This window comes from Camelus ferus, chromosome 5 (genome assembly GCF_009834535.1).
Source record: "Camelus ferus isolate YT-003-E chromosome 5, BCGSAC_Cfer_1.0, whole genome shotgun sequence".
NCBI classification, from domain to species: Eukaryota; Metazoa; Chordata; class Mammalia; order Artiodactyla; family Camelidae; genus Camelus; species Camelus ferus.
In genome coordinates this window covers 9,292,113-9,316,199 of record NC_045700.1, presented here as the reverse complement: position 1 = coordinate 9,316,199, position 24,087 = coordinate 9,292,113, and the positions used below count along the sequence as shown (strand labels likewise).

At 51.8% G+C, this 24,087-nt stretch overlaps 1 protein-coding gene across 1 annotated transcript in view; it reads left to right on the top strand.

Moving 5' to 3' along the window:
- GLI2 (GLI family zinc finger 2) overlaps positions 1 to 24,087 on the top strand; it is a 180,954-nt gene that overhangs the window by 108,736 nt on the left and 48,131 nt on the right. The window contains 1 exon segment of the mRNA XM_032479289.1: positions 10,482 to 10,587. Coding sequence (XP_032335180.1) covers positions 10,482 to 10,587 — 106 coding nt within the window.

The window sequence follows — 24,087 nt, the reverse complement described above, 5'->3', positions numbered from 1 at the left end:
ATTTGGCGTCCTATTTTCTTTGGAACAGATTCTGTGGCCCAGACAGTTTTCAAATTTAATCGGCCTTGACCTTCTCCCAAGTTTCTTTTGGTCTTAAGAGTCTGTAATGTGGGACCCCACTTGCCTATCCTAACAGACGGGCAGCTCATCCCTTCCCCATGATGGCAGGGATCTCCCCAGTGTCCCCCTCGAGTGCCCCCCAATCTCCCAGACCTCACTGAAGGGGCAGGAGGTCCGTGGAGATGGCCGTGTCAGCACTGCTGGGGCCCTACTGTGTGCCTGGCCTGCATGAGCTCTGACTCATATTAGCTTATCTCTGCTTCACAGTCTCCCTCTGATCTGGGTCCTGTCACTACCCATATTTTACAGATGCACAGGGAGGTTAAGTGCATAAGTGGTGGGGCTAGGCTTGGCCAGAGGAGCAGCTACCATCTCAGTGCTGTTCACGACCCGAGGCCTCTGGCCCAGGTCCCATCTGCCTCCTATGGCCTGTTTCCCTTATCTTACTACCTCCCTCTGAGAGTGTCTCAGTCAGCTCAGGCTGTGTAACGAGAGTAGCACAGACTGACAGCTCAAACGACAGACACTTATTTCTCATAGCTCTGGAGGCTGGAAGCCCAAGGTCAGCACCAGCAGATTCGATGTCAAGTGACTTCCCATTACCTGGCTTATAAAGTGCCCACTTCCCACTGTGTCCTCACATGGTGGAAGGGGACAGGGAGCTCTCTGGGTCCTTTTCATTAGAGCACTAATCCTATTCATGAGGGCTCCATCCCCACAACCTAATCCCTCCTCCAAATACTGTCACATCAGGCATTAGAACTTCAACATGTGAATGTAGGGGTGACAGAAACATTCTATAGCAGAGAGGGACAGGTCCCAGGACTGCCCAGGCTCTCATGCTGTGAGGGCCACGTGGCACTCGAGTGGGGACTCTCCCTGTGGCATTTGGTCCAGCTGTGGAATGCGCCCTCCTCTCTGCCTCCTGCCCACCCCGCCCTCAAGACCAGCCTCAGAGCACTGCCCCCGGTGGAGTGGCTTGCCCTGGCCCCAGCCCAGCGGCTCTCTCTCTTTCCAGCAGCTATTTTGTCATATTTTGTCAAGCAACACCTTCTTGGAAAGGCTAGCCTGTGGCTGTGGGGCGGGCCCAGCCGCGGCCCTGGTCCTGCCAAGCTCTGTGTGGGGGCAGGTCTGGCTGCAAGAGCAGCCTGGACCTCAGCCCCTCGGACACCAGCCAGCTTGTGGTGTTGGAATTTCCTGTCTGATTTTAACTTTCCCCTTCTATTCCCACCCCCACCGCCTCCCGCAAGTGAGACAAAAACGCTTTTTAATTGCACGCTTAGAATGCCATTCAGGATATGATTATTCTTATTAAGTGCTTCCTGTGAGGCAGTGCCTGGGCATCAGGAGAGGCCTCTGGAAGCAGCCCGTCCTGGGGCTTATTATTGGGAATAATAGTGCCAGTTGCTGGGGAGGATATAGCTCAGCGGTAGAGTGCGTGCCTGGCATACATGAGGTCCTGGGTTCAATCCCCAGTGCCTCCATTAAATCAGTCAATCGATCAACCTAATTACCTTACCTCCCAAAAGAATTTTTTAAAAAAAATTAGTGCCATTTGCATCAGACCTGGATGCAGACTTGCCTGGCCACTGGGAATGAGGCTTTCCTGGACCCGTCTACACCTTCCTCCCTCCTGGCTCTGATGCTTTAGCCCGTTACTTTGTCCAGGAGGAGGAGCTGGACCTGGTGGAGGCGGCAGCCTGTGCAGGTCAAGGCCCTGTTAGAGGGGCCATCATGTCCCTCGGTCAGACCTGCGTGCTGAGGGAGGGAGCATCCAGTGTCTTCTCTGGAGCTGGTGCCGTCATTTCTAGTATCTTCTGGGGAGGAAGAAGCTCCACCTTCCCTGAGGAGTGAGCCTGGGGTCTCCCCAGAAGTGGGAGGGAGCGTGAGGTTGGAGAGGAGCCCAGCTTCAAGTGCTGAAATGTAGACCTTGACCGTGCAGGCCACGAGCCAGTGTCCAGCATCAGCTCAGGGGCTGGCTGATCTTCTCCGTGAATTGAGGCACAGATGTCATTCCTTCCCCAAAACTAATACTTTTTCTTTTACAAAGCACCTTCACATTCTCATTCCCCAAAGAGTTCAACTGTTTTTTTTTATTTGGGGGGGGGCGTAATTAGGTTTTTTATTTATTTCTGTTTGGAGGGAGTACTGAGGATTGAACCCAGGACCCCGTGCATGCTAAGCATGCGCTCTGCCACTTAAGCTATACCCTCCCCTCCATGAGTCAACAGTTTAATCAATCAAGAGAGACATTCAGGGTGACATGGAGAGGAACGCTCTTCCCTCTGATGGGAGAGCCCTCCTCAGAGGTGCACGCATCTGGGCCTTCAATCCCACCCGCTTTCTAGGGAGGAGCTGGGCTTGATGTCAGGAAATTAGATCATAAAAGGGATCTCCATCCTCTGAACCACCGCCCTCCAGCACACGGAGCCATCACCTGCCTGGGACCTTGGGCTTATTTTGCCACTGACTCTCCCAAGAGCTGCTGCAGCACAGGGTGATATGGCTGTTTTTAAAAGCTACCTTTAAATGAAATTTACAGCGGCCTTCACTGGACTATCAGGCCACCTGCGAGTCCCCTCCTCCCTTGCTTGTTTTGCCTTGGCCAGTGCAGCACCAAGAGTAGGAAAAGAACAGTGGGGACCACTGGCGTTTGGAGCCTCCAGCCTGAGCCTCACGGCAGTGAGCCCTGTGGGAATGGAGTGGCTTCAGCCGGGGTACATTTGTAGCAGAATGTTCCTGCAGTGCCCCGAAGCCCATGACCCGGCATTTCTGCCCATCCCCACTCTGTAACACAGTGGTCCATGTAGTGTGCACTGCTAGTGGTGGATGGAGCATCTGAGATCCAGTCTGAGGCATCTCAGTGCCCCTGACCCCAAGGATGGGGAAAAGGTTCGGTCATGAGCCTTGTTTACATCTCCTGAGATTCACAGTGATGTGGGAGGGGGCTACCACTTACTGAGCTTCCGCTCTGCGCAGACACTATAATTTGCTGCACAACAGTTGAGTTTATGTCATCCTATTTTACAGAAGAAGACACCGAAACTCAGAGGCCTCATCACTTGCTTAGAAAATGATGAAACAGGGGTTCACATCCAGGTCTGTCTGGATCTGTGATTCGCATGCTTTCTACGCCTATCCTGAGCTCCTCCGGCCATGGGAACAGGTCACCCCCTTAGGACTGTCATTTGAAAGGTGGACAACTCAGGAGCAAGGCGGATTTCAGTCCAGCTATAAAGTTTTCTGTGCTTGACTTCAAGTCTCCTGCTGGTTTTTTGTTTTGTTTTGTTTTGTTTTGTTTTTCTTTTGTTCTCCGCCACACTAGCCCCTTCCTTCTCCAAAGATACAGACTTGCTTGTTTCTTGCTTGGTCCTTTCTTGAGGGGAAAGCAACCTGGTTAGTCATCCGTACAGTAGTGTGAATTTGTTACTGTGACTTTCCCAAGGTCCATTTTCTTCTAAGAAAGTTAGTGACACAGCTGCACTGGATATTACTGAAGATACAAGGAATTATAAGGGGAAAGAACGTGCTCAATTAATCATGAATGGGGAATCCCAAAGCAGAGTCCCTCAGGCTTCAAGAGAAACTGGGGGCTAAGAAGCCCTTTCCTGGTCTCCAGAGCCATGCTAAATTGGAGTGCGTCCATTTCAGCTTCTCAGAGGCCACCTGGAGCCTGTCAGAGTGTCCATGATGGAGCCACAGAACCAGCATCCTGCACAGCGACCCCAGGGCCTGGTCAGCCGCCCGAGAAGGACGGGGATCCATGCCCTGTCCGGGCCCCCAGTCTCCCAAACCCCTCTCTCCCCTGGTCCCAGGCTCGGAGCCCACGTGCTTGGAGCTCATTCTCTCCTGCAGTCTTGATCGGAACGACCACAGTAACTGGACACTGCGCTAATCTCTAGGGACTGGATAGCCCCCTCTGGGGCTAGGGTGTCCCCGACACGTCCAGTCTCTCCTGGCGATGGCTTCTTCCCCGTGGCTGGCCCCTCCATCTGTGGGCCAGCCTCTCGGGCCCTCTCTGAGCCCAGTCTCAGGGCAGTGCCTCTACGTTGTAGCAACACATAACTTCATCCTAGGAGAATTCCTGTGGCTGCTGACCTGGCTGCCTAATCCTGTTTCGATGACCCAGTTTTTCCGATTCTTTGTCTGGACCCTCTGCTGACCCCGACCCCATCCTCTCCAGCAGTAATTCACCAGAATCATTAATGGGGCATTAACTAGAGCCGGGCTTCCAGGGAAGACCCTCCTTGCCCCCTTTCAGTGCCCTACTCACTCAGACAGCGAGATCTTATACCAAGGACACCACCGACACAAACATCCCCTCACCCCTGGGACCACCAGCCAAGGACCATTTGGCGTTTAAACCTTAGTGCAGAAAAATTCTGATTTTTTCCTTTTTTTTTTTTTTGCCATCATGTCACCATCCTCAGCTTCTCAAACTGTTGGGCCTTCTGTGTAGGATCAAAAACAAATGTGCATTTTTTTTTAGAGGGGGAAGGGTGAGCCATAGAAAATTCCCATCTTAGAGTTTCTTTCTCAGAAACTTAAAAAGAGAGCCATTTCTTTGAAATGGCATATGGTGTGTGTGTGTGTGTGTGTGTGTGTGTGTGTTCCCCCTCTGCCGGAAGAACATGATTTAGTTTGGATTTTTTTTTTTAAGCTGAAAAAAGAGCCCACAATGAAAACAATGTGTGGAAGGATCTCCTTCCATACATCACTAGGCGGCCGCCCTTGTCCCTTACCCTCCTAGGTTTTTTGGGTGCTGACCTCGGTCTCGGGCTGCAGTGATCTCTTGCAGAAGTCCAAAGTGGGCTTCCTCCTCCCTCAGCCTGGCCGAGGGGCTCTAAGCAAAGCGTTCCTCTCTGAATGTTTCCGGCAGGGGCCTGTGAGAGCCAGCAGGGATGGTGCTGGTCTGAAAAGGTCCACCAGAGTCAACCTTCATCCCTCAGTTTACCTGAGGATGCAAAGCCAGTCCCAGGTTGGGGGAAGGTTGTCTGACAGGTGGGCTCAGGTGACAGGGCCTGGGGCTGGTGGTCTGAGTGGATTCAGAAGGGCCACTAGGTCAGATAAGGCTGTAAAGACAAAAGAACACTTGCACCCAGAGCCCCCTCTGTGACCTGCTCAGGGTCCCTCCTCAATCAGTGTGTCGTGGGCTGGGACGAGCATGGCTCTGACCTGAGGGAGCTGCTGGCCATTCACAACAGCAGGATTGTTCTGGTAGGAAGGAAGTTGGAGTTCATCTAATTCCCGCTGTACAGAAGGATAACATGAGGCCCAGAGAGGGGACACAGTTTCCCCAAAGTCCCAGGGCCACCTAGTGGCAGGACCAGTCTGGGATCCCTGGCCAGTACACGCCGTGCCCCACATGGTGCCCTTTTGAAAAATTTCAGCAGAGCATGTGACTCCCTGCTGAAGGGGGAGGGTGGCCCAGGGGGCTTCCCAAATCTCCCAGAAAAAAAAAATCCCAAAGTCTTCCCAGAGCCTGCCGGTCTTGTAAGACCTCTGTCTCCCCCAGCTCCATCCCTCTGCTCCAGCCCAGGTAGCCCGGGCACTGAAATCACTGAGCTCTTCCCCATGCCAGGCACCAAGCCTTTGCACTGACGGTCCCCGCCCCCACCCCCGCCAGATGCATCCTGTCCTCCGGAGAGTCCTGACTTCCTCCTGCACGTCATCCGAGGCCCCTCTGTTCCCTCACCCTGCTCCATTTCCTTCTTCACTTCATCACCCCTGATGTGATGTCGTAAGTGTATTTCTGGTTTGTTCACTACCTGTCTCCTTTCATCGGGGAAGCTCTCCAGCTCTGTGGCGGCAGCAGGGAGGGCTGCCTTGTCACTACACACCTCCCAGGACCTGGGACAGTGCCTGCTACACAGCAAGCACTTGACACGAGGGGGATGAATGAATGAATAAATGAACAAATGATTGAGTTGCTATTCCTACAGTGACTGCTACCCTGATGTGAATGGACTGTGTCATTCTCTGAGAGTGGGCAGAGGGGTCTGGACAGCAGGTCCCAGGGTTGGATTCCTTGCTCCTTCCTAGCTGATCCTGGGCCAGCACTGGGAGCTGCTGTGTTGGGAGTGCTCAGGGGCCCTGTTTGCTGAGGGCCTGCTGTGTGCTGGCTGCTGGGCCGGGCTAGGCTCCGGGAAGGGACGTGGGGCCGAGTAGGGAGACAATGAAACCAGCACAACGATATCACAAACTGCCTGATCATTACTCTCCTAGAAGTAGAGGCACACCACTCTGAGCCTCAATGTTCTTTCCTGGAAAATGGGGATAAGAACAGGGTTGATGGTCAAACTGAACCATAAGCAGATCCCTGCAAGACAGCTGACCTCACTAAAAATGAGCATCTGTGGCACTTCCTCTCCTGACCCAGCGGGGAGTGCCACACTCCAGCGGCTGGCCGACCTAACACAGGGATGGGAGGAACCTCTGACGCATGTTCTCAGGCTGGCCCTGAGGATTCTAAGGGGATAAGGATGGGGGTGCAGGGGTGTGGCCAGAGCCCCTGCCACCTGATCATTCCATGGATGTCAGCTGCCCAGAGAGCAGCAGTGGCTGGGGGATGTCATGACCTGCAGCCCTGGTAACCTCCACAGCCTGTACCCCAGGACCTGGCAGAAAAGAGGGAGCAGCCCCAGCTGCAGCAGGGCTCTGGGAAGCCGTCCCTTATGCCTCTGCCAGGAAGCCCCAGGCTCCTCTTCCCCCCAAATCTCACGCGTGTGCACACGCAGCCTGGTCTTGTGCAGCAGCCGGGTCAGTCCCCGTGCCACCCCTGTTTCATGTTTGCCCAGTAACTACCATGAGCACATCATTCCTGTAGATTTTATTCCTCTTAAGACCTGGATGAAGTTGCATCCATCCTGAGAAGAGCACTCATACCTGGCGAGGCGGAGGGGAAGGTTTGGGCTCTCGTGGCATCAGGGGACCCCTGTCAGCCTCTGCAGGTGCAAGATCATGGGGGAAAGGAGTACCCCGGGGCACTGGGGATGCTCAGTGGGAAGACTAGGAATTCTAGGGTGAATGCAGCCTGGGATTGCAGTGAAGACTCAGGAGTTAATGTTTGCAAAGCACTGAGAGCAGGGCCTGGTACTGTGTGAGCGTTTGTGAAATATAACATGTAAGCAAGGTGGGGGCAGGGCCCAGGGATCGCCCTTGCACACAGGGACTGCCTCTGAGTGTTCATTTGAGCTAGGCGCAGGGAAAAGTCCGTGACCAGCTGTCCAGGGCCTTGGATTCTCCTCCTGGCTCTGCCATTGCTCAGCCCTGTGACTTCGGGCTGAAATCACCCTTGGCCTCTATTTCCTCATCTGTGAAATGGGCACAGTTAACACCTACCCTGGCTGCCACAGAGGGCTTTTGGAGATGCAGGGAAACCTTCAGAAAGTCTATTCAGAAAGCAAACCATGTTTATTTTGTTAACAATACTGTAATCTGGTCTGCCTGGCCACATTAAAAACACACACATATAAAGACCCTTTCCTACATATCCGGGGAAGTGACTACTGCTTCCCCGCTGACTCCCCTAGGGGTTTGGGGAAGCCCAGTTTGTCTCCAAGTGTGTAAGCAGGCCAGCCCCAGCCCTCTGCGCTCCCCAGGGTTTGCAGTAAGCGGAGAGCAGCTTTGTTCCAGGCCCCACAGCTGGTAAACGGTGCAGTCCTGGTTTGATTATGGGCTGCAGGGCTCCAAATGTTAGTGATAATTGTCGTCATCAGTAGTAACACGTACAGAGCGCGTCTGTGTGCACAGGTGCTGGGCCCAGTACCTCTCCGCAGGAACTTTTTGTCTTCATGGCAACCCTCACGGTAGTTACTGTGACTTGTTGCTTTTTGTTTTTTTAACTTTTCAAATAAGTTTTTTTGAAGCAAAATAAATGATTGCCAAGAAACTTTGTGAAAGTTCCATCTCAAAAGGGTCAAAGAAAAGGGGGGGGGGAATTAACTGCTATAAATTTCTTGCGTTTAGGGCTGCAAAACAAAGACATCTTATTTAAATCAGTTTTATTTAAGAATTTCCAACATTGACAACTCTTATAAAAAGCATCCAAGCACAGGGCCCAGAACTACAGCAAACAGCTTTCTTATGCATAGCTAACAGACATTAAAACTTCCACCCTGGGGAGGAGGGTATAGCTCAAGTGGTAAAGCGCATGCTTGGCACATAGGAGGTCCTGGGTTCGATCCCCAGTACCTCCTCCAAAAATAAATAAACCTAATTACCTACCTCCCTGCCAAAATAAAATAATTTTAAAATATAATAATAATAAAAAAGAACTTCCACCCTCCTTTGAGACACCCCGAGCTCACTGGTGAACTCTGCTTCCAAGTACTCCTGCAAAGCACACCACAAGCTCAGTCCACGTCCTCAACCCATCGGCTTCAGCTCACATTGCCACGCTTACAGATCAGTAACAGAGGAGAACACACACCACACAGCATTCACAGCAGTTAACAGAGCGGTAGGAGAAATACATGTTACTTGTTTTCAGATGGACACAGGGAGACAGAGGTAAACGAGCTTGCTCAAAGCCAGGCAGCTGGGAAGCAATGGCTTTACTCTCTGGGTCTCTGGCTCCCACGGGCCTCCTGGTCCTCCTGACACTGTTTTCAGAGTCACAGCTGCACACCCTCAGGGGTGTGCCTCATCTCCTCAGGGGACACAGACCTACAGGGAGAAGAGGGTGGCTGTTGCAGAAATCACCATCTCTGGAAGGGAGTGCCTGACCAGAGGGATGGGGCAACACATCTGTGTCATGTCGCCTTGGACCCCAAGATTTGTAGAGGCTGTGTTTGGTAAATTGACTTAATCAGGCTGAGAGGATTTGCTTTCTTTATTCCCAGTCCGCGTGGAAGGCGTCAGTATTGTGGAATTAGGAAGATATAACTGAATACATAAAATTAAGATTAAAATGTCAGGGGGAGAGTTTCCTCTTGTTAGGAATTCATAAGTGGTCAACCCAAGTGTCCATTGGCAGGGGAATGGATAACCAAAATGTGGTATACCCATACAATGAATATTATTCAGCCTTAAAAAAGGAAATTCTGACACAAGTCACAGTGGATGAACTTTGGGGACATTATGCTAAGTGAAATAAACCAGTCACAAGATGACAGATGCTGTATGATTCCATTCATATGAGGTACCTAGAGCAGTCAAATCTGTAGAGACAGAAAGGACACTTAAAAATAGTTAAGATGGTAAGTTGTATGTTACATATATTTTACACAATAAAAAATGAATTCATAACACTTACAATACAGTACCAGAAAACAGAAACAGCATCCTTTGTAAGCATTTATTACATTTATTATTTATTACATATTATTATTTGTGCACATGGAAAACAAACCCGTTGGATTTCTTTAAACTTTTTTTGTGGGGGCTGGTGAGGAGGTTAATTAAACTTATTTATTTTACTTAACGGAGGTACTGGGGATTGAACCCAGGACCTTGTGCACGCTACGCAGGCACTCTCCCACTGAGGTATAACCTCCTCCCTGGACTTCTTTAAACTCTTGAGCAATTCAGACTCAACACTCACCCACCTCCCCCCCCCCCCCCGGCCTGTGGCCTCAGCCTGAGTGAGAGTTGACTGAGAAATGTCCACTTCTTAGCCCTTTTCCCAGTGTAACTGCTTTCTAAAGAGCCTTGTTTTCCTCAAGCCTGTAATTATGTTTGCCTCCAGGGTACCCAGGAATTTTCTTTTTTTTTTTTTTTTAATAAGCAAAGAGCATCCTACAATTATCATGATGATTTGTCGAGGGCAGGCCAAGTGCAGGCAGGAGGCTGACACACTCCGGAAACCAACACTCACGTGTTGGTGTTGGCACCTCAGAGGCACTCTCCCCAGCGCACCTGGGGTCAGTAATTAATATTAAGAGCTGGAGAATTAACAGAGCCACATAGGTGTCCACTGGAGGATGCCGAGAGGACGGGGTGGGCGGCTCATGGGACCTGGACTTCCTGAGGCTGGCCGCAGCCGGGAGCCGGCCCTGCCTTCACAGATGGCTCTCGGTAAATATTTCCAGCCTGTGTGACTGCAGCGTCCGGACCCAGGGCTGCCCGGGCCACTTACAGCCGAGGCCGGGATGGGCAAGAAGCCTGCCGGCTCTGTCAGCCCTGATTTGCGGCCGAGCCTGTCATCTCTGCGAGTTCAAAGAGCGCTTAGCTGCTTGTCTTTGTCAAGAGCGCGGTTGGGGATCTTTTATGTGAAAGATGGAGGGGTCTCGGGCTGATCTCGGGCTGACTTTGATTATTTATTCATCCCTCTTCGTGGGTGTGTGATAGCCGGGCACCGCGGAGCCCCCTGTCCTGACTGCTCTTGCTCTGAAATTCACGGAGCTTTAAAGCCCTTTGAAAATTGCTTTTCGAGGGAGGGGAAAAGTTTTTGAAGTCCTGTTTTTCTCTCCCCTCCGCAGTTCCGCCGCATCTTCTGCCACCGTTCCACGCTCCCTTACCGATTGACATGAGACACCAGGAGGGGAGGTACCATTACGAGCCTCCCTCTGTCCACGGCGTACATGGGTAAGTTCCGCCCTCCGCCTGCCGCCCGCCGCCCTGGCAAGTGGTCTCCTGCCTCTCTCTTTCTGTTTGGACTTCCTGATCTTCATCTTCCGGAGTTGACAGTCACACTTGTCACCCAAGAGCGCATTGACGCTAGACCCTGTGTGAATGGGAGCTGTGGGATGGGAACCCCAGCTTCCCTGTGGTTACCTGAGAGGGATTCACAATGGCCTCACACATCACTACTTCCAAGGCTGCAGGCTGACCCGGTGTATCCATAAGTGTCCTGAGGCTCTTTCCCTGCCCAGGCAGTGGGGATGCCCTCCAGGCCAAAGTCCTCACATAAGTACCATGACTTTAGATTTGAGTTGTCCCAGCATAATAATTCATAGCACCCCCTTTCACACTCTCAAGCATCCCAGTTTGGACAATAAATGATAGGGTTGCCCTACTGATAAGGACAAACTCAGTTATACTTTGCAGCCTCCCCTACTCCCTGCTCTGAGGCCCCCACGTGAAGGAGTGTGTCACCTGTGTGTCACACTAAACCTGCCCCTGCCCCTCTTCATTCCCACCTGAGGTCTCCGAGCCCATGGCTGATAATCACTTTTCTTGGTCTTTATGACTCAAAAGACTTGACTTCTTGCTACGCATCCATTTGGCTTCCAGAAGAGACGCTGAAACCTTCGCCCCACCCCCTATATCTCCATTGCTCCTCCCACCTACCTTGGAGGGGACCTCCTGGGAAAAATCAAGAGGCCCCAAGAACCCTCTTGACCCAGCCACCTCACCTGTCCATACCAAGTTGCCATCGATGGTTCTCGAACACACAACTTCCACATGTCCCTGAGCCTCAGCTCCTGCTGCCAGCCTGCCTGGAATGTCCCCTCCTCCAGGCCGCCTCTTCCAGACCCTCAGCTCAGGTGCCACCTCCTCCCAGGGGCCGTGGTATCCTCCACACTGAGGAGGTCCCTTCCCTGGGTTCCCCCCACACTGGAACATGAGAATGACCCATTTTCACACCTGCCAGCCAGCAGGCTCTGAGCTTTCCTCTGATTTCCACCTCGATGGTAGCTGTAATAGCTTCACAATCAGTGTTTGCTGTGGAGAACCCTCTCCCGGGATCCCTCCCATAGAAGACCAACCCTGCCAGGGAGCCTCTCCCAGCTCCCGTTGGAATAAAGTCAGTAAAAGCTTGCAGAGCACTCACTATGTGCAAAGCACTGTATTTGCTCTGATCTGCCCCAGTAACATGGATGCCCAGGACCCTGCTTCTCAGTACCCACAAGTAGAGACTGGACAGCAGCACCTCTGAGCGGGAGGCAGGTGACCTATTTCCCTATTTCCGGGCACCCGTTGCCCACCTCAGACAGAGCAAATCTGGGACTTCTATTTTCTTCATCACGATGTCTTGTACTTTGCAATAATTTCAGACATGATCAAAAAGTTGCAAAAAGAATACAAAGATTTCCTGTCTACCCTCACCCAGTTCCCCAAATGTTCACTTCTTACATAACCAAAGACCAGTATAGTGCTGTTAACTGACTTATAAAGCTTGTCTAAATTTGGTCAGTTGCCTGCTGAGGTCCCCTGTTGAGGATTTAGCCCTTGCATTTAGTTGTCATCCCTCCTTAGACATCTTTAACCCAGGACATGGCTCAGTCTTTCTTGTCTTTCACGACCTTGACCCTTTTGAAGAGGAAGGACCAGTTATTGCATAGAATGTCCTCGATTCGGGTTTGCCTGGGGTTGCCTGATGCCTAGATTCAGACGATGCAGTTGGGGGCCGACTACCATAGAAGGGGTGTGGTGCCCTCCTAGTCCATCGTGTCAGGTGACCCATGACGGCAATACTTCTCATCCCTGGAGATGCTAGTAACTTTGATCGCTTGCTTAAGGTTGAGGTCGGCTGGGCTTCATCCCTTTGTAATTAATACGTATCTGGTGGGGCAGTACTTTGATAATATGTAAATGTCCTGTTTCTCATCATATTTTCATCCACTAACGTTCACATCCAGTGATGACTCTTCCCTGAAACAGTAACTGCTAGTATTTGCCAAATAATTTTCTATTTCCATCATTCCTTCCGTATTTGTTGATTAGAATTCTACTCTAAGGAAGAGCCGTCTCTTCTCCTCCATTAACTGATTTTATCATTTATTTATATCAGGTAGATGAGATCTGTGTTACTTTGTGAGTTATGTACTCTATGGCTATCACTGTTGTGTTGTTTAAACCAGCCCAGAGTTGGGCATTGGGCATTGGGCGCCCTTTCAGGTTGTCTCCTGTGACATGTTGGGAACTTGCCTTTTATTTTGGTTCATGTGGCTGGTTCTCACTTGACTAGACCTGCTGCTGGCAGGCTTGTATCCACCTGGTGGGTGGTGAGGCCATTTCAGCCCTCGGCCCAGCTCTGGGGCTCTTCCCGCTGCAGGTGGCTGGGCCCGCAGCTCAGGCAGCTTCTGGAAGGTGCTGATCCTGGAGCTAGTGGCTCACCTGGAAATTGCTCAGTTGGTGGCATCCAAAAATCCTATGAGTATCAAGGGAGCTGAGTCCCTTTTCTGGAGGCTTTGGAATTGCTCTTTCTCTGTTGTTGAGAAATATTTGACTGATTCCGTGACATCCTGGGCACAGCAGGCCTGCAGCAAAGTGCCCCCTTGCAAGGGGACCCATGCCGGTCAGAGACACAGGCAATGCTGAGAGCTCCCTGGGGGACAGTCCACGCAGATTTGCGTCACTGCAAGGAAACATCCTGGCTCACATATCCCCAAGTATCTAGGGGCAACAGAGATGTAAGAAGACCCCATCGCTGAGGACTGCTGTTTCACGAAATAACTGACCTCATGAATAGGCTCTGCTGTAAATACCTCATGTGTTTGATCTTATTTAACCCTCTCACAACCCTGTAAGATGAGCATTTCATATCATCCCCATTTTATGGATGAAGGAACTGAAGCAGCAGAGAGGTTAAATCACTAATCATTAGGGTCACCCACTTAGGGATTGGGAGAGTTAGAAATCTAATCATGGCCTCCTGAGCCCCGGCCCTTGGCTACACACTGGCCTCCCGTTTGGGAGCATATGTGTGACCATAGACCCCCTGCACAGGTCCAGACGATTCCTTCTTGAAAGCTTTATGATAGCCCTTTGTGAGGGTGCTGTCCCCTAATACAGTGGTTCCCCAAACCTCTGGACCGTCAGCAACAGCACTGCCTGGAAGCCCGCTGGGAACACAGAGTCTCAGGCCCTGGCCCCGACCTGCTGGGTGCGAGAGTCTGGAGTGGGCCCACGATCTGTGTTTAACACATCTTATGGATGATACTGCCGCAGGCTCGGGTTTGAGATGCTCTGCTGCAGGCAGCAACTTTCACTGAATTAGGGGGCCCTTGATACTGTCGCTCCCTGGGCTAATGGAGAGCTGTGTCCAGGAGGTGGCCCCTGAGACTTCCCTAGGCTTTGCCATTCACTGGCTCAGGGTTGGACACAGGTCACCTCCCTTCTCTCTAGGTCACCTCCCTTCTCTCTCTGGGCCTGCTTCCTTCCTGGCCAGTGAGGGGCGGGATGCAGGCAGACCACCCAGAGAAGCACACAGCAGTGATGGCAAGCAGCAGAGGAGGTCTGGCCAGGCCAGGGGCCTGTGGAAATGGCCTTCTGGATGGCTCTTTAGTTGGTACCTAATGGCTGTGTAGAGTTTGCTGGGGTAACAGATTGCCTCAAACTTGGTGGTTTAAAATAATCAAATATTCTCAGATAGTTCTAGAGGCCAGGAGTCTGAAGTAAGTCTTATGAGCCTAGAATCAAGGTGTGGCAGGGCTTATTTCCTTCTGGAACTTTCTGGCTCCAGGCGAGAATCCATTTCTGTGACTGTTCTAGCATCTGGAAGCAGCCTGCATCCCTGCCTCACACCACATCACTTTTTTACTCCCTGCTTCTCTTCTCACAGCGCCTTCTTCCCCTTCTGTTTCCTCCCTCTGCCTCACTTATAAGGACAGCAGTGACTGGGCCTGAAAATTCAGGATAACCTTCCCGTCTCAAGATCCTTAACATCTGCAAAGTCCCTTTTCCCATAGAAGTTAACATTCGCAGGTTCCAAGGATTAGGACACAGACATCTCTGGATGTCATTGTTCAGCTCATTTGTGACCTCAGCCCCCAGTGGGAAGCCTGGCCGCCCAGGAGAAGACAGTAAAGGGTGGCAGTCATTTGTGCAGGGAGCTGAAGTCTGGTGTGCTGGATGAGTTTACCTTCCCAATTGTCCTGTGAAATGGGGTTCTAATCCGCATCTTACAGATGCAGAGGCTGAAGTTCAGAGAGGTGCACTGACTTTCATGTGCTCAAGCAAATGGGCCTGCTTGCTTCTCCAGGGCTGAGGAGCCTAGCTGCACAGCCCCTCACCCCCACACTGAGTGGATCACCTGGTTAACACCCCAGTGATGGGCAGCGGCACTGTGTTTCCAGAGCCTGCCTCCTGCTGGGGCGGGCTTCCAGTGGCTCCACATTATCCTAGGGACAGTCGGGGGCATGGTGAGTGTTCAGAGCCCACCCTTCCCATCCCTCCATCACCCAAGGTGGGTGCCCCAGGTGGGAAACAGGATAAAGCCTATGAGAAACATGGGCCCCTTGGCCGTGGCTTCCGTGATTAATGTGATCAGGAGCCTGGTGGAGCACCCAATCCATCATGCCCCTGCCATAGCTCGCTCCTCCTCGCCAAGTGTGTCTAATTACACAAACGTTGCAAAGCAAATGAGGTGCCGTGTCATCTCTTGTCAGCCCTAGTCAGAGCCACTGGGGCTGCTCAGGCGCCCAGGACTGCTGCCCATTGGCTCTCACGGCCCCAGTGGGCGTGGCTCCGGGCGGAGTCTCCAACTCAGCCCTCCTGGGCCCTGTCACCTGCCCTGCCAGGCTACCAGCGCTGAACTCACTAGCCTTGGGATGTGACCAACCGACCAACCTGAATGTGTAAACCTCAGTTTTCTCATCTATAAAAGCACACAATAACAGTACCTCCCCCATCTATGGAGTTATTTTGAAAATAAATAGGGTAATATGAATCAAGCACCTAGCACAGTTTGGAAACATGCGGTAGGCAGGCCACGGCGTGACCTTGGAAGAGGATGCTGACTGGTGGCTGTGCCATGGGAAGGTGGGAAATGGGGCTGAAGAAATACCACTGGGGATGGAGGGAGGAGGGGCCTTTTTTCCCCCAGGGAAGGGATTTGGATTTTATCCTTTTGGCAACCAGGAGCAGGAGGGAGTGGTCCAATTTATTTTCAGAGCAAGTGTAGGAGCTGTTAGAGGTTGGACAGGAGAAGTGGGGGATCATGGTAGGGAGACCTGCTAGCGCTGTCATTGTGATCTGGGCAGAGGAGGAACCGGGCCTGGGCTGGTCACACAGCACCCCAAACAGGCAGCTCCCCATGGGAGGAGTCAGGGGTGGGTCCAGAGTGTGGAAACCCAACCTGCTCCACCCACGTGGATGGCTTCCTCATAGACACCCGCACCCTACTCGTTCCCAGTCACCTGGACGTACAAACCCACGGCAGGACTTGCACAGCTTACTAATATTCACGTGGTTCCAGAAGAGCAAATAGCACATGGACTCCTGGTGCAGCATCTATTATCTGTGTAAACCATAGGTAATGGGGTGACAAACGTTTGGGGGGGACAGTGTTTTTGCTGGTCACGTGTGGTTCTCTTGTGATTGCTCCGCCCATGGAGACGTACTCCTGTGGCTCCGAGAGTCCATTCTCAAGGGCAGAAGAGAAGGTCCTGCAGCCTCTCCATCAGCTGGTGACTGCTAGCAGGAAAGAGGAGCTCTTTGGATCCCCTCACACCCCTGTCCCTTGGAAACAGTCTCTCTGGGTGTCGTGGGGACCAGGGCTGAGGCTGACATGGCAGGAGCCCCAGCTGGTGCTCCCCACTTCCTCGGTGTGTGCAGTCACACAAGTAGGAGTGCCTTGGGTTAGGATTAATTCATGTCCTGGAGGGTAGAAGCTTATGTTCCCATTGCAGGAGGCTGGGATCAATATTCAACTCCCCAAGCTGCTGGTGGGGTCCTTTCCATCTCAGCCCTGCCCTGAGGCTTCAGGGAGGACCAATTCCAGCTGCCTCCAGCCCAGATGGCTTATAGAGACCATCTCACAGTGCAGTTCTGAAACCTGGCTACAAATCTGAATAGGATGCATCAAAGACGCCCATTCCTAGGCGCTGGAACCCGGAAGTTCTGACTCTTTCGCTGAAGTGAGGCCTGGGAAACTGCTCGTTTACTGGTGCCCACAGGCCAGAGTTTGGGGACCACTGCAGCCCCTCCCCTGGAAGGAAGCAGGCCCAGAGCTGTGTATTGGCTGTCCAGAGTCTCAGAGCTGGCAGGCTCTAAGGCCTTTACTCTCTGTGATAATGACACTGAAATATGGGTGTTAAAAATCCCCTGGCTCCTTTTCTTTCTTCCTTTTTTTTGGTTGGTGGGGGCCGTAATTAGGTTTATTTTTAGAGAAGGTACTGGGGATTGAACGTAGGATGTCATGCATGCTAAGCATGCACTCTACAACTGAGCTAAACCTCCTTTTTTTAAAATTGAAGTATAGTCAGTTACAACGTGTCAATTTCTGGTGTACAGCACAATGCTTCAGTCACACCTGGTTCCTTTGCATCACCCATTCACAGATCCACTGCCCACAGGTTGACCTAAGTCTATTCATATTCTCAGCCTGTAGAAGGACATGAGCATATTGGTGGTGGGGGTGGAGGGGTGCAAAGGGGAGAGCAGCAACATCTCAACCACAGGGAGGGCAGTCCCTTTCTCTCTCAACTTGCTGGGCTCCATACCTGACCTGTGACATCCATGACCCCTAGAACCTGCATCAATCCTTGACCTGACCACCACTAATTGCTCTCCTGCAGATCACTTGATTCTGAGCTGTAGTTGGTGAGCACTGTTTCAGCGGTCACAGCCCAAGGCCACCTGGCAGGGAGAAAGTGGAGGGTGGGGGGCTCTTGCTAGGGACAGATGGCTCTGGGGCATAGCCATCAATTCATGTAAAGTCAACTCACTGGCCCAGGTACTTTAAGGAAAGCACGGGAACGCCAGCTGGTGGGTGCGAAGGCATCCACCTCCCACCATCATCTGCACACTTTGTCATGTGTGCAGATTGCCCAGAGTCCCCCTGAGAGAACTGTTCAGGACGTCTTAACCGTACCTCATCCTGGCGACCGCATATTAATGGGGATGTTCAGCCCCTCTCTGGGTGTGCCTCTCTCAAGAAAGCAGTTTCTTTGCTGTTGCCAGCTGAGCTCATGAACTTACAAGTCTGGGGGGGTTTGAAGATGGCTTTTTCCAAGGTCAGCGTCCCGTAAAGACTGCACTGGCTTGTTGTGAGATTAATAAACACGAGGTCTGCTCGACTTGTGACTCCTGCGTTGTCCTCGGCCAGCTGACAGCTCTGTCCTCAGCCAGCCACCAAGGAGGGCAGAAAGATACACGAATATTTTCTTTTTTGATTCTGGATGCAGCATGCCAGGTTCACGTTTCATAGAGGACTGGCTTTGTTTGTGTTTCGCCAAGAACGTTCTCTGCCCTCAGCAAATGTGCATGCTTTCTAGAGACTGGTGGAAAGGAGGAATCTTCTGCAGGACATCTCTGCCTGACTCCCGGGCCAGGATGCTGGGTGGGCCCGGTTCCTCCTCCCCTCTTGGATCGCGCTGCCCGTCCGTCCTCAGGAGGTGCTGCTTGAAACCCGCGTGGCTGACCACTTCTTCAGAACAACTGGATGGCAGGTGGACATGGAGCTCAGAAAACCCCGGGACGAGGCAGTTTGTAGGGCAGCTCCCCCTCCTCCCAGGGTTGTCTGAGGGCTGAGTGACGAACAGAGTGGGGCCTTGGCTCACGGTGATGGGAGTGGCCATTAGAGAGCTGTCTAGGCAGGTCCTTTCCCTGCTCTGGGTGGCAGGATGCTGGGCTCAGACTAGGTGGGGTGCAGTCACAGCAGCCTGTGTCCAGCCCTCTGGATTACGTCCTCTAACCCTCACGTGCACCCTACCAGGGAGGCAGCGTTGTCACTCCTGGTTGATATGTGGGGAAACTGAGGCACGGTGACGTTGACTGCTGTCTTAGTGATATTCTTCTAGTGAGTCGCACAGCTGGACTTGAACCCAGGCCGTGTGACCCTAGAGGCCCTCCTCTCCATCCTGACCCCTCTGCTAAAGCTGCTTCTGTTCTGAGAGCTTCAAATCCCCGTCTCCAGGAACGTGCTCTGCGGCATGGGACAGACGGCTCATTTATAATGGAATCTGCCTGTAAAAGTTTAATGAGGAGCGTGTCTGATAAGACGGCCTGCTCTTTGATCTTTCCTGAACACTGGCCCTCACAGAAGAGGAGCTGCCTGATTCTGGGCTTTGCAGAGAAACCTGTGTGGTCAGCCGAGGGCAGGAGGGACCCCGGGAGTGAAACAAATCTTGATGTGCAGAAATGAGGCGGGTCTGTAGCAGGAGAGGGTGTGCAGAGCAGGCATGGGGAGGGGCTGTCCGGGGGAAAGGTCCCGCAGGCTTGAGAGGTGATCCTCCTGGTTCCTCTCCTGTCCCACTGGCCCTCCATCATCTTGGGCTGTTCCAATCCCACACCTCCAGGATGCAGACAGAACAGGGTCACATCCTTGGGCTGGCTGTCTAACCTCCAGCAGCCTCAGTTTCCCGGTCTCTAAAATGGAGACAAAACAGTGCCCCACAGTGGGTGCTTGTGAGAATTAGGTGATTGAGTGTATATGAAGTATGTGGAACAGCTCCTGGTACCATGTGAGCGTGCGACAATGACTTGTTCTTTTCACCCTCCTGTTGACACCAGAAGGAAATCCACATTTCGTTCACAGCGCTCTGCTTGGTGCTAAGCGCATGGCACTGTGTCTAGTCTTCTCCGTGCCCTGTGATATTCTTCCTAGTTCATAGAGCAGAAAATTGGAAAATTCCAGAATTTAAGAGCTTCCCAAGATCACTCAGCTCATAAGTGAGATCTGACCTTCAAGCCTAAGCTCTTCTCTAATCTGTCCTTGGAGAAGAATGGGCATTTCATTGTAGATCTTAGAGCTGCAGTGTATTAGTCGTGGTGCCAAGCATGGGAATAGTACAGTAATCCGCCCAAAGGAATTAATCACTAAGAGTAAAATTTCAGGTGTTGATGGACAGATTGGCCTTTGAGGTGGGAGGGTCTTTCCCCGCTTCACGTGTCCATGTCGTTCACTCAGGGTTGAGGCTGATGTCAGTTCCCCCAGTGCATCCATTTGTTGAGCCTAATTTATTATTGCTGGATTTATCTTTGTCTCAAGTGCTGTCACCTGGGGTCGCTCCTGCCAGCCTTAGTCAACATTTGTTGGGGGAAGTCGTGAGCAGTGCCCTGCCCCTGAGTCCTGTTGCCCTGCTCTCCAAGCCTCCATCACCACAGCCAGCATTGCTGTATCACTTATGCGTCCTGGTATCCATGGAGAAGAAATATGTTGGGGACAGTGGGATCCCCTTCCCTCATTGTCTCCTTTCAGGAGCTGCATTCCTAAAATGTGAACTTGACCTGTCCCGCCCAAGCAAAGTAGCATTTCATTGTTGCCTAACTCAGGGGAAGTTCTTAGCACTTGTTCACTCAACAACACTCACCCAGTGCCTATGATGTACCAGCCTGGCATCAGGTATGGGGGATGCGGGCCCAGGGAGGTCCCGTCTTGCTGCTCACAGGTATCTCAAGGCCTGGGAGGGAGAGGAGGAGAAATCGGCAGTTCCAGAGTGGTGTGCCTGAAGGGGATTTGGGGGAACCCAGAGCACCAGGAAGCCAGGAATGGAAAGCATTTATCTGCAGCAAGGCATGGGAGGCCTGCCCCGTGCCCCCCTACTCCTAACCCCAGGCTGCCCGGCGGGGCTCCGTGGCCTTCTTGGGGTTGCTTTGTCCCATTGAGGGGCCCCGACTTCCAGGCAGACAGTGATGCCAGTGTGAAAGAGGCATCCTGTTCTTTTAGGGCTCAAGAGCTTGGTAAAAATTGGCAACACACCCACCTCTAAGAAAACGTTTTATCTAAACTATTTGGGATTATGCATCTAGTTTTGACAGTCATCCAGGAAAAGAAATTCCATACACTTTGGCAGGTCAGGCCAGAGTCAGAGAATGCTCACTGTGGGGGAGTCTCCCTAAATGGAGCCCACTGTTCCCCCAGGCCCTTTCTCCTCACTTAGACCTAGACCCCCCAGTGAAGTCTAATGAAGCCCCTCCTTTTACAGAGGACCTCCCACACTCCAAGACCCCGTGTCTCATTCCCACCCATGGCTCTCCTTCAGCCCCCTGAATTTGCCCTGTGATATGACCGTCCCCATAAAGCCATGACTTTCTGGAAGGTTCAGCTCAGCTGTGCTCAGCCTCTGTCAGACACGGAACCCACAGACCCAGAGGCTAACCCACACCCAGGTGACTGGAGAGGGCCTAATCCCAATGGCTTCCTCAGGGCCCTTTCCCCGGGGGCCAGCTGGGTTCCCGGCTCCCCAGACAACCTACCACCCTCACCACTGCCCACGCCCATCAGCTCTGCACAAATCATCACTTTGCTAGGAAAAAAGTCTCCTCGATACATCCCTCTTTTTTATTTATTTATTTATTTTTTATGCTTTTAGATTTTAATGTTTAAAAAAGCTGATCCCCTTCCTATCCTTCTGCTCCAAGGAGTGAAAAAAAAAATGTGATAAAAGGTGGGCGGTGGAATTAACCCTTGTTGCCTGTGTGGCTAGATCTTAACCACGTCCATCTGTATGGCCTCCTTTGTAGGCTCAATTTTATAACCTAATTTCCCTACCAAAACATCAGTGTTTACTTAGGAAGAAATCTGCTCTTTGTCAGCTGAAAACAGTAATTTCTTTATTACGGGTCTGCTGTGCACGGGGAGTGACAGCTGAGCGAGGAGCAGGGTCTGGTGGAGTGAGCGGGTCTGGGAGGGGAACGGGGTGAGCGGAGGGTCGGCAGGATTGCTTGTGTATACAGATGTGTGTCTGCCGCAGAGCAGGCCTGTCGGATGGTCTGGGACTGGCCGGGAGGGAGCCTGGGCAGAGAGATGGAGCAGCCAACATGAGGCGACTGGGTGACCCTGGACATAGCTTCGCTCCCCACCCCAGAAACCCTATCCACTCAGCCAGCTTCTAACCAGGGGCCAACTTCTACCCAGCCGTCCTTGAAAACATTTGGTCCTATTATATTGAAGACATACAGAAGAATGGCAAAAGCATGGTTAAGATATAAAGAGGAATAAATGGCCACCATTCCTTGCTCTGCCTAAGGACCCGGGAAGTGCCAGTCCCTTTGAGGCCCCAGGGGCCCCTCCACTGTGGGACTTGGAGTTACCACCCCTCTGCATCTGTCACAGGTCGACCGATGTCTGACTCTCCTAATAATTCGTTGTTTAGTTTTGCTCTGTGTGCTTTTATATATAGAATCATTGCAGATGGATTCTTTGGGAACCTGATTTTCATAAGTTGCGAAATGTTCCAGAGAGTTATCCCACTGGTGCGTGGGGTTCTTCATTTGTTAGTTCTTACAACTCTGAAGTGGTCTGTACTGACAGGCATCTGGATGCACCTAGGTTTTTGCTACTTTGAACATTATTGCAGTGTACACTCTACTCCCGTCCTCCGGGCCTCATTGACCACCCATTCTTTAGAATAAATGTGTGTCTGAGAATGAAACTGCTGAGTCATGGGGTAATACTGCTCACAGATGTTGCCAGACTTTTGCCTAGTGGTTTTGCCGAACCTTCACTCCCTCCAGTGGGGTTTGAGGGCTCAGCTCACTCCACGTCCTTATCATCAACATTGTAATTTTTGCCAAAATGGCATCTCCTGTGATTCGATTTTTCTATTTCCCTTATTACTAATGAAGCTGACTGCATGCTTTCATGTGTTTATTGGCCAATAATGTTTCCTTCTCATGAAATGCCTGTTCAGCTTTTTTGCCCATTTTTCTATGAAGTTTTCTTATTGATTTGACTAAGCATTTTATATATTAAGGCTACTTGTTTTGTGGTTGGTTATCTGTGCTGCAAATCTCCTCTCACTGTCTGTGCCCGGTCTGCTCCCATGGGAATGTGTGGGAGACCCCTGGTTCAGCACTTGTCACTTAGGTTTGCAACCACCTGCGCTACTTCCTGGATGTGGGGTTCTGGCCGAATCTTCCTCAGATCCTCAGACCCCCAGCTCTCCCTGCTCAGTGTTGTCAGGGGCACACACTCAGCGAACGTTGGCTGACAGAGAGAATGGTGCATGACCACATGAACAAATCAATGAGTCGCTGGTGGCTGTGGTCCCAGCCCAGGTACAGGTGTCCTTTTTAATGGTTTCTAGAGCCTCCCCCACATGGACAGCGTGCAACCCAGATGCACTGGCATGTGCAGATTGTTGTGGAAAGTGAATGGGGCTTTGATTTGGGGAGAGAGAGTTCTCCAGTGATTTCCAAAAGAATTCACTGTACGTCTCTTTACAATTGGAAATTCCCTTTGTATATTTTGAAAAGGACTTGATCGCTGGAACTTTTTAAGTTAATGTATGTAAAAGCAGTAAGCAAGCTTACCTATGTGCAGTTTCACATTTAAAAAAAAAAAACTAGGAAAGCAAGAAAAAACAAAGTCAAAACCAACAAACAACAGCCTTGGCGAGGAGGTTGAGATTGAGCTCAGTAGGGTGAGATTGAGCTCTGTTTTTATCTGTTCATGGGCCGAGGGCAGTGGCCTTGCTGCGCAGGGATGTGAAAGCCAGCCCTGCCCTTCCCCAGCTTGGGGAAGAGTGCAGCTCAGACTGATGAGGCCAGCTTTGGGGAAATTCATTCTCTTCCTGGCACATCAGTGGACCTGAGGCCACCTGCCCGGTGTTTCTGAGAAAATAGAGGCTTGGCCCCTGAGCAGCTCAGCCACTGCAGAGGGGGCATGGCCTCCCCACTCCGAGCCCGGCTGCCCCGCCCAGGGCCCTGTGATCCTGGTGGGGGGTAGCATCTCAACCCAAAGGCAGCACCAGTGCACGCAGCAAACAAGCGGGTCCTGGGCAGGAGGAAAGGTTGGCGTGTCAGGGCTGAGTGCGGTGTGCATTCAGCCAGTGGGAGCTGGTGACCGTGTAATCCAGGTGGCAGGAGGCAAGACACGCTCTAGAGCCCTGTGAGCACAGGGAGTTGGAACGCAGCGCTCAGACGCCCTCCCAGCCTGGAGGGGAGCTTCCTCTTCCTGCCAGCCTGCCACGGAGGGAGCACCTACTGGGGCTGGGCTCCTCCAGGAAAGAACACTCGGGCCCTGCTCTCTAAGAGCCGACATCTGTGAAGAAAGTAATGGTCATGATGGCAGCCATGTCTGCCGTCTCCCGAGGGCCTACTCCACACCAGCACAGAACACATCACATCGTTACTAGCTCCTAATAAGTTACCACGAAGTCTGTGGCTTAAAAAAAAAAAAACAGAAATTTATTTTCTTGCAGTTCTGGAGATTAGAGTCCGGAATCATTATTACTACGCTGAAATCAAGGTGTG